This window comes from Seriola aureovittata, chromosome 22, assembly GCF_021018895.1.
Source record: "Seriola aureovittata isolate HTS-2021-v1 ecotype China chromosome 22, ASM2101889v1, whole genome shotgun sequence".
In the NCBI taxonomy this organism is placed as follows: Eukaryota; Metazoa; Chordata; class Actinopteri; order Carangiformes; family Carangidae; genus Seriola; species Seriola aureovittata.
The window spans coordinates 21,452,803-21,465,302 of record NC_079385.1 but is presented as its reverse complement, the minus strand read 5'-3'; the positions used below and the strand labels follow the sequence as shown (position 1 = coordinate 21,465,302).

Genomic DNA, 12,500 nt, shown 5'->3' with positions numbered 1-12,500 from the left:
AGTCGATGTCGGCCTCTGCTGGTCCGACCACACCTGGAGCACATTTGATCCCGATGCTGACGTCACCTGCAGGTCAAATCAATATTCAATCAACTTTATCTGTCACAAATGAAATGAAAAAGCAAATGAAAAAGTGAAGATATATCAACATGAACAGGATAAAAGACGTGACACAGGTATGATCTGGGACCAGGTCTGACCCTGTCCGGCCTCGCTGCAGTCCACCGTGAAGTACGTGGGCTCGTTGGCCTTCAGTCCCGTCTTCTCCACACCTGGACCATAAACCTTCACGTTCTCTGGATGGCTGCCCTCTCCTATAGTCACCTGAGCCACAACACACACACACAAACACAGGTAACACACAAACATTCAGGAACTTGAATCAGCTGCATAAATTGAAATGTAACTACCTATGAATGGCCATTTTTATATTGACATATCAACATACATAATGTTTTTGTGTATATATTTACATAGCTAGTACAAACATCTATTTATACAACCAAATTATTTATTAAAAAATAATATACTAAAAGTTGGTTTAACACTAATTTACTATATTTATTATATAGAATTGAACCTCTGGTTGTTTTTGTGTTTTATGTGATTCAGCTGATTTTGTTCTACACTATATAAATAAACGTTATTACTATTTCACTTCTATTGTATGTTTTCTTTATCTTGACTTCATCTCTTTTCCTTGTCTAAAATGAAAATAAATTAAAAGCATCATCAAAAATATACAAAAACAATGAATAACCCCCCCATGTCCACATCATCTGATCCTCTGGAGAACCTCAGGGTTCAATCCTGGGTCCTCTGTCATTCTGTTTTTATCTGTCACTAAATGGCCAAATAAACAGTAATTTTTATTTACATTTCTATGATGATGATGTCGACTTTGTGTATCTGTGAAATTATATCGTTAAATTGAATTAATCTCAGTTCTCCTCCTGCAGCTTTACAGCAGCAGGTGGATTTTCTGTTTCAGTGACTTGAATGAGTGGATGCTGAATGAGCGTCAGTGTTGTACCCTGAAGGGGCTGTTGGGGACGTTGACTTCTCCCCAGGTGACGATGATGGTGTGTTTGATGGGCTTGGTGGGAATGTAAACACAGAAGAAGGTGCTATCTCCGTTGTCAGTGATCTGGATGTCGATGGGGAAACCCTCGGCATCCTGGGATCACAAACACAGAGTCAGTGAGCTGCCGTTGTGACAGAGACGAGCAGGTATCTGATCAGAGGATCATCTCACCTGAGCATAGAGCTTCAACTCTCCTCTGCCGGCTCCGTGGGTGTCAATGGTGAAATCAGCAGGTTTGTTGACGATGCAGCCCAGAGGCTCCAGACCGGGACCGTAACACTTCACCTGAGGAGGCGGGAACATTCAACACATCACGTTTCACAATGAGATTCATATGAATCATTTTAACCTCGAGCAGGTGGTGGTCTGACCTTCTCTGGGAAGACATCGTTGGCCGCGGGGAGGATGTGGGCCATGAAGGGACTGTCCTTGATGTCCTCATCGTCACAGATGACGTGGACGGCGTAGTCGCCTGGTTCAGTCGGCCAGTATCGAACGTCACATGACCCGTCGCCTTTATCATCACACTCGATCTTCGCCTGCGACGGGCCCTCGATGGAGAAACCTGAGCACAACATGTTCAATCAAACAGCTGGAACACCTGGTTTTATATCCATGATTGTTCTGAGGGTGGAGCTGGTATAGACTGTTCATCCTCTGGGGAGCAGGAACGTGATCAATAAACATTACAGTAATCTGCACATTACATATTAATGTGTACAAGAAGTTTTGACCTGATGGTGGCGCTAGCAGAATGTTCATTAGGATTCATCCCTCTGAGATCATGGATATACAGTATGCAAAAAAACAGGCCAACACCTCCTGTTTCCTGTCCAAAGTTTTCCTTTTTTTCATTTTCATTTTTACTTTATTTCATCAGGAAGTCACATTAAGATCAACATCTCATTTACAAGTGACACCTGAGAACAGAAAAATAAAAGAAATAAAAAGATTTATGAGCAGAAATACTAATTTTCAGCGATTTAAATATAAATTCAGATGTGTTTATATAAACAGCAATCAGAGTGTTTAGTTATGTATTTAAATATGCATTAAGATACATGACCAGGTAGACAATTAGATAACAGATTATAAACTTATAATGTCAAGTCTGTTTCTTTGCGATCGAGTATCACAATATGCTGATGACACTCTGCTCTATCTCTAACTCTAATAACTCTATGAAACTGGAAACAACACACAGGTTTGGTGTTATAAAAGGATGACTTCACTGTGACACAACAAAAAGTATCTTTACTTTCATTCATCGTTAAATTCTGAGTGTGAAATCTCTGTAGAATTAGGAAAAATATATCCATGTTTTCATTATGTTGTCGTTACGTACCGAGTGTTCCCACCTCCGTCCCAATGGCCTCCACCACAAAGTCAGCACTCTTCCCCACCATACCGGTCTCCAGACCCGGACCCCAGGCCCTGACCTTCTGAGGCCCCGCTTCCTCGCTCACCTGTACTTCAAACGGACTGAAAACACAAACACACGTCATCATAATCCCAGACAGAAGGACTGAAATGAAATGTGATAAAAATACATTATGACACCAAATGTAAAGATTTAACTGACGTGAGTGTGAACATAAGGACTAAAGATAAAGAGAGACAATTTCTATTATTCCACTAAGGCAGAGAAGCTTTACAAACATTCTAGCATCTTATAATCTTATAATCCTGTTTACATGACATCACTGACTGTAAACTACAAACTCTGCTTTAACTAACATAAAACTCATAGTTTCCTGTTTGGATCAACTGTTTTATTTTCTGGTAATGTCATGGATGAAACTGATGTGTTTCACAGAGGGTTAATAGCTGTGGTTAAATCTCCACTCCTGTTTCTAGTTGGGCTTTTACATGTGTGATGTAATTAATAATTACCAAAGACAATACCACAAACAACACAAAACAGATATTAGCTAAAAATCTACAGAGTTTAACGTCACAGTTTGTGGTTCAGGTGAAAACAAACATGATGAAGACAATCTGACCAGCTGAAGTATCACCTGCGTGGGATGCTGTGTCCTCCCCAGGTGACGCTGACGACGTACTTCCCGGTCAGGATGGGGTAATAGTTGCACTCAAACACCCCATTCTCCATCTCCAGGACCTTCACTGGCTCCTCCAGGCCCTCTGGATTCAACATGAAAACATCGTCCACAGTCAGTGACGCTCAGTGAGACGGACAGATCAAAGAGAAATCATGCCAGAGGTCATGAGGTCATGTGTCAGATGTCATGGCGTCTCACTTGGTCCCTTCACAGTGACTTTGAGTTCTCCACTTCCAGCTCCTTTAGTGTAAACTTTAAAATCTGCCACTTCCTTCACCCTCAGACCCTTGGGCTGCAGGCCTCGGCCCGACGCTCGGCAGGCGTTGGGGTTACAGGCTGTGGGACCAGTTAGAGGGAGACCAGGACACTGGTTAGACTGGGATCATGATGAAACTAAAACACTCACAGACTCCTAAATCTAACACCTGTCCAGACTCAGGCTTTATCTTTATGACATCATGGAACACGATTGGTCCATTGAGACGACCAATAGAATCACAGAGTGGGCGGGGCGACAACCTTTTTCATATAAAAGTGTTTAAGATTTTTTAACTTTACTCTTCAGTGTTTTAACAACCAAACAAATTACAGCTTTACAGACTTAATAACTTTGAACTTTAAAAGTCAAAAAATCTACTTTCATTAAATCAAATTAAACGTTGACATTTTTCTATTCTGCCACAAAAATTCTAAAACATTCTTGAATGTGATAAAAAAAATTGATTAACTGACAATATCGAGGCCATTATCAGTTTTTAAGGGGTTTTAAGGAATTTAGACGTGATGATCTCAGTATCTCTGACGTCCTAATAAATGTTCTTCAGTTACAAAAGTATAGAAACTGGAGATTTATTCAAATGTAAATGGAGCCTAAAATTAGAAAAAAAAAGATTTTGTTAAATTGGAAGTGACGTTTAAAAACACTTCAGAAATACTAAAGAAAGAGGAGTGGTTGTAAACTGGGTCCAAATATAGAATAAACACCTGTATTCACTAAACTAGACATAAACCAGATTAAAAGATTTAATCCTGAACTAATCCTCAGAGTAAATCCAGATTTATCTGAACATCGTCACGTGACAGAAAAACCATCAGTGTCAATTAAACAGAAATCAACACACACACGTCTGTTTGTTAGTCAGCTGATCAGCGCTGAGAGAAGCAGAGGCTGAAAGGGAAAAAGCAGCAAAGATGAAGACGCCATGAAACCAGAGAAGAGCTGCAGGGTCACAACTTCAGCAGGAGAAGAAGAATCAGAACCAGGAAGTGAAACGTGGCGTAGATCAGCTGTAGATGGCTTTGAACCACAGGTAAACAGAAAGTGTTCCAGGTGTTTGTCAGATCACATGATGACACAGAGCGAGAGGGAGAGAGAGAGAGGAAGGAAGCTGAAGCAGGTGATGATGATGATGATGAAGAAGAAGAAGAAGAAGAGGACAATCATCTGGACACATTCACTCTCAACCAGAGTCACAATTAAGTTTAAATTATCATTATTAATTATAGTTACTGTTAATAATAATAGTTTTTCTAAGGTCTTTGTTTCCTCTGCCAAGGAGCTCATGTCTGTCCTGGACCTGGACCTGGATCTAGTCCTGGTCCTGGTCGTAGACCTGGTCCTGGTCCTGATCCTGGACCTGGACCTGGACTGTCTGGTCCTGGTGGAGGTTTAGTTCTAGTTAAACGTTATTTTCACTCATTAGTTGTTGGGACTGTCTGGCCCTGGTCCTGGTCCTGATCCTGGACCTGGACTGTCTGGCCCTGGTCCTGGTCCTGATCCTGGACCTGGACTGTCTGGTACTGGTCCCGGTCCTGGTCCTGGACCTGGACCTGGACTGTCTGGTCCTGGTGGAGGTTTAGTTCTAGTTAAACGTTATTTTCACTCATTAGTTGTTACTTTAATTAAATGATTAAAGAGAATAAAACCTGAAAGTTCATGTTTCATATCAACAATAAAAAAACTAATTCAATCGTCTGCTGCTGCTTCAACATGTCGACCTTACGTGACCCAACACACACACACACACACTCAGACACGCCCTCTCTGGATGACATCACTAATTAGATTTGATTATAGTGAGCTTATTATGCTAAGCTACGTAGCTACAAATACAAGTACAAGTTCAAGTAGAAAGAAGTCGAATGAATAAAAACTGTTCTGATCGGAATTTAAACACGGCGTCACTGGATCTAAAAACCTGCTCAGGAACCAGAACTGATCCAGATCCAGTCTGAGACTGGACCTGACACATCCAGAGAGGGTTCAGCTCCACACACTCAGCTCTGGGCTGCAGGAGGATAAAGCTGCTGAGGACCAAGCAGGTGCTGCACATGCTGGAGAACTGGACCCCCCCACAGAGAGGGGTGGGGGGGTTCGAGGCAGGGATGGTTTTGAGTTGAGGTGGAGGGAAACCAGGCTAGCGCAGGCAGGCTCCAGTCACACCCTCGCCCCCCCGGCCTGTACTAACTTGGTCGCCTGGGTTTGGGCGGTGTTGGAGGGGGGGCTCTCCGTGTCTTGTCTGAGGGGGGGGTGCGTGCAGACTGAGGTATAATCTGCACCGGAGACCCGGGAGGTGGGACACTCTGTGAAACTGAAGGAGGGAACAACAGTGATGATACAGTTTTACATATAGAGAGAGGATAGAGACCTCCAGACCTCCAGACCACCGGACCTCCAGACTGCAAGGACGCCAGACCAGCAGGCAGAGGCAGAACCACGATGAGTTCAGGAAGTCAAGAGTTCCTAGGTCAAGTCCCAAACTGACAAACACAAGTCCCAGATCAAGACAGACAAGTCCAGGGTCCAGTTCAGACAAGTCCCAAGATCGGCAGTCCCCAAGTCAAGACCCAACACCAAATACTGTTGACAAGGTCCAGGTCAAGTCCCAAGTCACAGCCTGAGCCAAGTCTCAAATCAAGACTGGCCCAAGAAATCCAAGTCCCAGGTCCAATTAAGATTCCAGACACAACTCACACAGCAACAGACAAGTCCCCAGTCCGGTCCTCAGTCCAGGTACAAGTGAGGACTGGATCTCCCAAGTCAAAGACTCGTACCAAGTCAAATTCTGAGTCTAGACCCAAGTCAAGACGAGAACCTGAAGTCCTGAATCAAGTCGCAGCTCAAAGACAGTCTGGTCTGAAGTCTGATCCACATCTCTGAGACAAGATAATCCAGGTCCAAGTCCTTGTCCATTAAACCGTCCACACCTCTGCCGGCCGACCGCCGCAGCGCCCGAGACAGTCGAACACCCCAGCCCAAAACCATGAGAGCACAGCTTCAGCCAATAACACCTGAGGAGCAAGCAGCGACTGTCCCCCAGACCTGAACCAGACCTGGAACCAGACCTGGACCCAGACTGAGCTTCAGGAACTTTAGTTCTTGAATGAGTCAGAGTTCGATGTGGAGGTCACTGATTAGAGATCAATGCTGGGGGGGGGTGGGGGTGTCACAAAGTTCATGATGTTGATTTCATTAGATGAGGAACAGAGTAAAAACTGAACATATTTAAGTTTCTTTTAAAATCACCTGGAAATGAAGAGGTTAAAATCTTTCTTAAAGGACCAGAGGCTCAGACCTGGATGTGTCCATCATGGAGGAGATGGACGTGTCAAACTCACCCTCAGAGATGTGGACAGTGAAAGGGCTTCTGGGAATCTGCTGCCCAGCAAAGGTCACGTACACGGTGTGAGGTCCCTCCAGGACGGGGACATAGGTGCAGCGGAAAATACTGTCCCCTTTGTTCTCCAGGACAATTTCCACTGTGTCCCTGCGACCGTTTGAATCCACAATGATGACGCCCACGTCTCCAGCCCCCGCCCCTGGAGGACGGACAGAAGGACAACAGGCTGTTTATACAGACTGAGCCTGTCCTTTATTATCTCTCAGAGGAAGTTAACTCAGTTCAAACATGACATCATCATAACAGTCCAGTCCAGTAGTGATGAGTTCAGGGTCCAGTCGTGATGAGTTCAGGGTCCAGTCGTGATGAGTTCAGGGTTCAGTCGTGATGAGTTTAGGGTCCAGTCGTGATGAGTTCAGGGTTCAGTCGTGATGAATTCAGGGTTCAGTGGTGATGAGTTTAGGGTTCAGTCGTGATGAGTTCAGGGTTCAGTCGTGATGAGTTCAGGGTCCAGTCGTGATGAGTTCAGGGTTCAGTCGTGATGAGTTTAGGGTCCAGTCGTGATGAGTTCAGGGTCCAGTCCTGATGAGTTCAAGGTCCAGTCGTGATGAGTTCAAGGTTAGGTCGTGATTAGTTCAGGGTCCAGTCGTGATGAGTTCAGGGTCCAGTCCTGATGAGTTCAAGGTCCAGTCGTGATGAGTTCAAGGTTAGGTCGTGATGAGTTCAAGGTTAGGTCGTGATGAGTTCAGGGTCCAGTCGTGATGAGTTCAGGGTTCAGTCGTGATGAGTTCAGGGTCCAGTCGTGATGAGTTCAGGGTTCAGTCGTGATGAGTTTAGGGTCCAGTCGTGATGAGTTCAGGGTCCAGTCCTGATGAGTTCAAGGTCCAGTCGTGATGAGTTCAAGGTTAGGTCGTGATTAGTTCAGGGTCCAGTCGTGATGAGTTCAGGGTCCAGTCCTGATGAGTTCAAGGTCCAGTCGTGATGAGTTCAAGGTTAGGTCGTGATGAGTTCAAGGTTAGGTCGTGATGAGTTCAGGGTCCAGTCGTGATGAGTTCAGGGTTCAGTCGTGATGAGTTAGAGTCCAGTCCTGATGAGTTCAGGGTCCAGCCCTGATGAGTTCAGGGTTCAGTGACAGGTTCAGTAAAGATGAGTTTCTCTCTACCTGCAGTGTAAATATCAAAGTACGTTGGCTTGTTGGCCATGTTCCCCATCTGCTGCAGTCCCGGCCCGCGGGCCTGAACTCTGCTCGGGTCGCCCATCGCCTTGGAGACGTTGACCATGAAGGGACTTCTGTCGATGTCCTGCCCAGCAAACAGCACCTTCACCTGGGGGAGAGGACACAGATGTGTCAGGGTCTCTGACATCAGAAGATGGAAGTACTTGTAACTAATGTAACTAATGTAACTAATATAATTAATGTAACTAATGTAACTAATGTAACTCATATAACTAATGAAACTAATATAACTAATGTAACTAATGTAACTCATCTAACTAATGTAACTAACTAATATAACTAATGTAACTAATGTAACTCATATAACTAATGAAACTAATATAACTAATGTAACTAATGTAACTAATGTAACTAACTAATATAACTTATGTAACTAATGTAACTAATGTAACTAATATAATTCATGTAACTCATGTAACTAATAGAACTAATGTAACTAATGTAACTAATATATAATATAATTATTATAACTAATCAAAGTATTGATTAATGATTTCATTGACGTTGTCTCAGCTCTACAGGCTGATGTCACATGACCAAGCCTCCACACTGAAGTTCATTGGTTAAACGTGAACCAGCTGCGTTCTCTTGAGAAGACCATGAGCTGCAACTGAAAGCTGGGGAAGCTACCAGCTGGACCTTTATGTTGAACCCTTTACTCTACAGTGAGTTCTCTGACCTTGTGAAGCCCCTCCACCTTCGGCAGGTAGACCACCGAGTAGGTTCTGTTCTTGTCGTTGTTGGGGATGACTCGGGCCTGATCGACACACAGAGAAGAGCCATTTAACTTACTCATCTTTTTCTTTTAATGAGACAAAAACACGACATAAATAACCAGCAAACAGACATTAAACACAGATCATGAGTGTTCCCACCTCCTCTGTGTGTCCCTCCGGATCCTCCACGTAGACCAGAACCTCACCCAGTCCGGCCTCCACCGTCTCCACCAGAAACTCAGCAGGTTTCAGAACCACGTTCCCTCGAGGTTCGATACCTGAGAGAGAGACAAGGAAGCAGCTCAGTGTACTTACAACAGTGGAGGAGCCCACAGGTAATGTCACTTCCTGTCACACCTGCCCAGCAGAGAGGAGGAGTCTCTCAGCAGGACCATCCCAGCCGGACACATGGAGACAGTTTGTGAGTGGAGTCTGGTTCCTACCTGGTCCGTAGGCTTTGGCCCTCTTCGGGTGCAGCGTTTTCGCCCTCAGAGGGGCGCCGGGCTTCAGTTTGGCCTTGGGGAACTGGGACAGGTAGGTCATCACAGAGTGCTCGTCAACATTAGGGTCGACGATCTCCTCCGGAGCGATCACCTGAAGAAGAAGAAGAAGTTTATATATAATATATAGGAGCTTCATCTCATACATGAGGAACCGAAGTGAGATTTGTCCTTTAGTGGACACCGTCCCTGAATCAGAGTCACTCCAGACAAACTGATGCTGAGCTCTGAGACTCAGACCAGGACCAGGAACAAACATCTGGACCTTCATCCAGCTGAGACCAAATCCATCAGAGCTAATGAAGTCTCCCAGAAACTCTGCTGTTCTCATCAGCTGTGTAAACATCTGTTTGACTGCTCAGACCTCCAACATCACACGCACACACACACACACACACACACACACACACACACACACACACACACACACACAGAACATTTGAGGTTTTTATTAAATATTTAACATTTTTCTATAAATGATTGTCACATGTTTGAAGTTGTGTTGATGTGACAAACTCATGAACTCCAATAAACCATAAACAGTAACAGACCTGATTCAGATGGTGGTTCAGTCTGTGTGTGTGTCTGTGTGTGTGTGTGTGTGTGTGTGTGTGTGTGTGTGTGCAGACAGGTGAGTGTTACCTGTGGCACCCCGAGCCAGTCGTCAGCCTGCTGCATGGCCTCTCTGGCGTTCTCCACTGGCTGACTGGGATCCCATGTTTCCCAGTCTGGACACAGACCTGAAGGCAGCACAGAGACAAAGTCAGTCATAAAGACCACAGGTGTGACAGGTGACCTGGTTTCTATGGTAACTGCAGTGGAAGGAAGAACATGCTTTGTCTTGTTTTAAGAATCTTTTCGGTAAAGTTTTCGCTCCTTGATTCTGGTGCAGCGACGCTCTTATTCTGAAACATGTCGAGATTTTCCACTCGTTTTAAGAAAATACGTCTTCATCACGTCTTCACTCATCAGAGCAGAAACATCCACGGTCTGATCCTGACCTCTGACCCCGACCCCCCCACACTGAGAACCTACAGACTGAAGTTTTTACCTTCAGTGAAGCAGCGAAGAGTTTCCTGTGAACACATGCAGCATCGACACTGACACTCGTCATAAAGCTGATAAGAGGATTAAACTCAACTGACCCTGAGCTGGAAACATGGAGGGGGGGGGGGGGGGGGGGGGATCTGTCTCTGTGAGGACCTGACCTGGACCTGGACCTGAGCTGGATCAGGACCAGGTCAGGTCCAGGTCCAGGTCAGGTTGTGTTATTGTATTGTATAAGTGAAGAAATGAACAAACAGCTGTAGTTGTTTATTGAACAACATGTTGCAGGTGAAACTGAGTATAAAAGCTCCTGCACCATCGAACCTACGACCCAATCACAGCAGAACAACACGACCTCAGTGTGATGTGGCTTAATTATGATAACTGATTATTGATTATTAAGTGTGATCTATCAAAGTCCATGTCCTTACCCGGGGCGCAGTTGTCCACCAGTGCTCCCAGCGCCTTGCCGTCCCTCCAGTCTCGGTGGAAGTTGGTGATGGGGAGCTGGGGCACCTTGTTCTGGATCCAGCCCAGCAGTCGCTGCTTCGGCGTCAGTTTCTTGGCGTCTTCGTCGTCTTCGTCCTCGCACATGGGCATGGAGATGGAGTAGTGGAGGATCAGGGTCCAGATCAGACCCAGGATCAGCTTCAGGTTCCCGTCCACGATGGCTTTAGAGTCTGAGGGACAGAGGGAAGACGTGTCAGTCACTGAATGAGCTTCTTGTCTGTTGGTTTCATGTGTGTGTATGTGTGTGTGTGTGTGTGTGTGTGTGTGTGTGTGTGTGTGTTGTGTGTGTGTGCGTGTGTGTGTGTGCGTGTGTGTGTGCGTGTGTGTGTGTGTGCGTGTGTGGCTGAAGCAGAACTAGACTTCACAGTCCGTCAGTAGCTGCTGAGATATTTCAGTCTGAATCTCGTCTTTGTTCAAGTAACATGACATGAATCAACAGTTTCGTTGCCATGGTTACCATGGTTTAATGTACTTTGAGCACTGACATCAGAAACCAGAATTTCATCTGGCTGTAGAGTCACACCTCAACTGTCTCTCCCCGTTTCCTGTTGAAGAGCTTTGCATCTGCTCGCCAAAATAAAAGTTCATGGCTTCACATTGTTTATCTTACAGCCGTCGGGGGACTTTTATTTTTTTGCTGCGTGAGCATTAATGTGAAAGTTTGATCCATCGACAGCAGAGAGTCGGTGATGTCATCCAGCCCTGTCTGAGGAATGAGGTCAGTTTAAATAGGAAACATATGTACGCACAACCACACACACAGTAACACACTGACACACACTGACACACACACAGTAACACACTGACACACACTGACACACACACAGTAACACACTGACACACACTGACACACACTCACACACACACAGTAACACACTGACACACAGTAACACACACTCACACACACACAGTAACACACTGACACACACTCACACACACTCACACACACACAGTAACACACTGACACACACTCACACACACACAGTAACACACTGACACACACTCACACACTGACACACACTCACACTGACTGACACACAGTAACACACTGACACACACTGACACACACTGACACACACTGACACACAGTAACACACTGACACACACTCACACACTCACACACACTGACACACACTGACACACAATGACACACAGTAACACACTGACACACACTCACACACACTGACACACACTGACACACAGTAACACACTGACACACACTCACACACACTCACACAGATGACACACAGTAACACACTCACACACACTGACACACAATGACACACAGTAACACACTCACACACACTGACACACAGTAACACACTCACACACACTCACACACAGTAACACACTCACACACAGTAACACACTGACACACACTCACACACAGTAACACACTCACACACACTGACACACAGTAACACACTGACACACACTCACACACAGTAACACACTGACACACAGTAACACACTGACACACACTCACACACAGTAACACACTGACACACAGTAACACACTCACACACAGTAACACACTCAAACACACACTCACACACACAGTAACACACTGACACACACTGACATACAGTGACACATACTCACACACAGTAACACGCTCACACACATACAGACACACAGTAACAGACATTGACACACAGTAACACACTGACACACACTCACACAGTAACACAATGACACACAGTAACACACTGACACACACTGA

At 45.2% G+C, this 12,500-nt stretch overlaps 1 protein-coding gene across 8 annotated transcripts in view; it reads right to left on the bottom strand.

Moving 5' to 3' along the window:
* The window catches only part of LOC130163455 (filamin-C-like), a 49,404-nt gene that overhangs the window by 23,828 nt on the left and 13,076 nt on the right, over positions 1-12,500 (bottom strand). For 5 of the 8 annotated variants that reach the window (XM_056367673.1, XM_056367666.1, XM_056367667.1 and 2 more), the window contains exons 2-17: positions 10,699-10,947; positions 9,863-9,960; positions 9,164-9,314; positions 8,880-8,998; positions 8,684-8,761; positions 7,930-8,092; positions 6,766-6,966; positions 5,616-5,738; positions 3,346-3,483; positions 3,103-3,229; positions 2,430-2,566; positions 1,456-1,649; positions 1,256-1,369; positions 1,034-1,177; positions 201-324; positions 1-66 (exon numbers count right to left, since the gene is read on the bottom strand). The exon at positions 1-66 is cut by the window's left edge and continues 95 nt beyond it. In XM_056367673.1, coding sequence (XP_056223648.1) covers positions 1-66; positions 201-324; positions 1,034-1,177; positions 1,256-1,369; positions 1,456-1,649; positions 2,430-2,566; positions 3,103-3,229; positions 3,346-3,483; positions 5,616-5,738; positions 6,766-6,966; positions 7,930-8,092; positions 8,684-8,761; positions 8,880-8,998; positions 9,164-9,314; positions 9,863-9,960; positions 10,699-10,947 — 2,226 coding nt within the window. The remainder of the gene's footprint in view (positions 67-200; positions 325-1,033; positions 1,178-1,255; positions 1,370-1,455; positions 1,650-2,429; positions 2,567-3,102; positions 3,230-3,345; positions 3,484-5,615; positions 5,739-6,765; positions 6,967-7,929; positions 8,093-8,683; positions 8,762-8,879; positions 8,999-9,163; positions 9,315-9,862; positions 9,961-10,698; positions 10,948-12,500) is intronic. The other 3 variants (XM_056367670.1, XM_056367671.1, XM_056367672.1) reach the window with 1 other exon arrangement.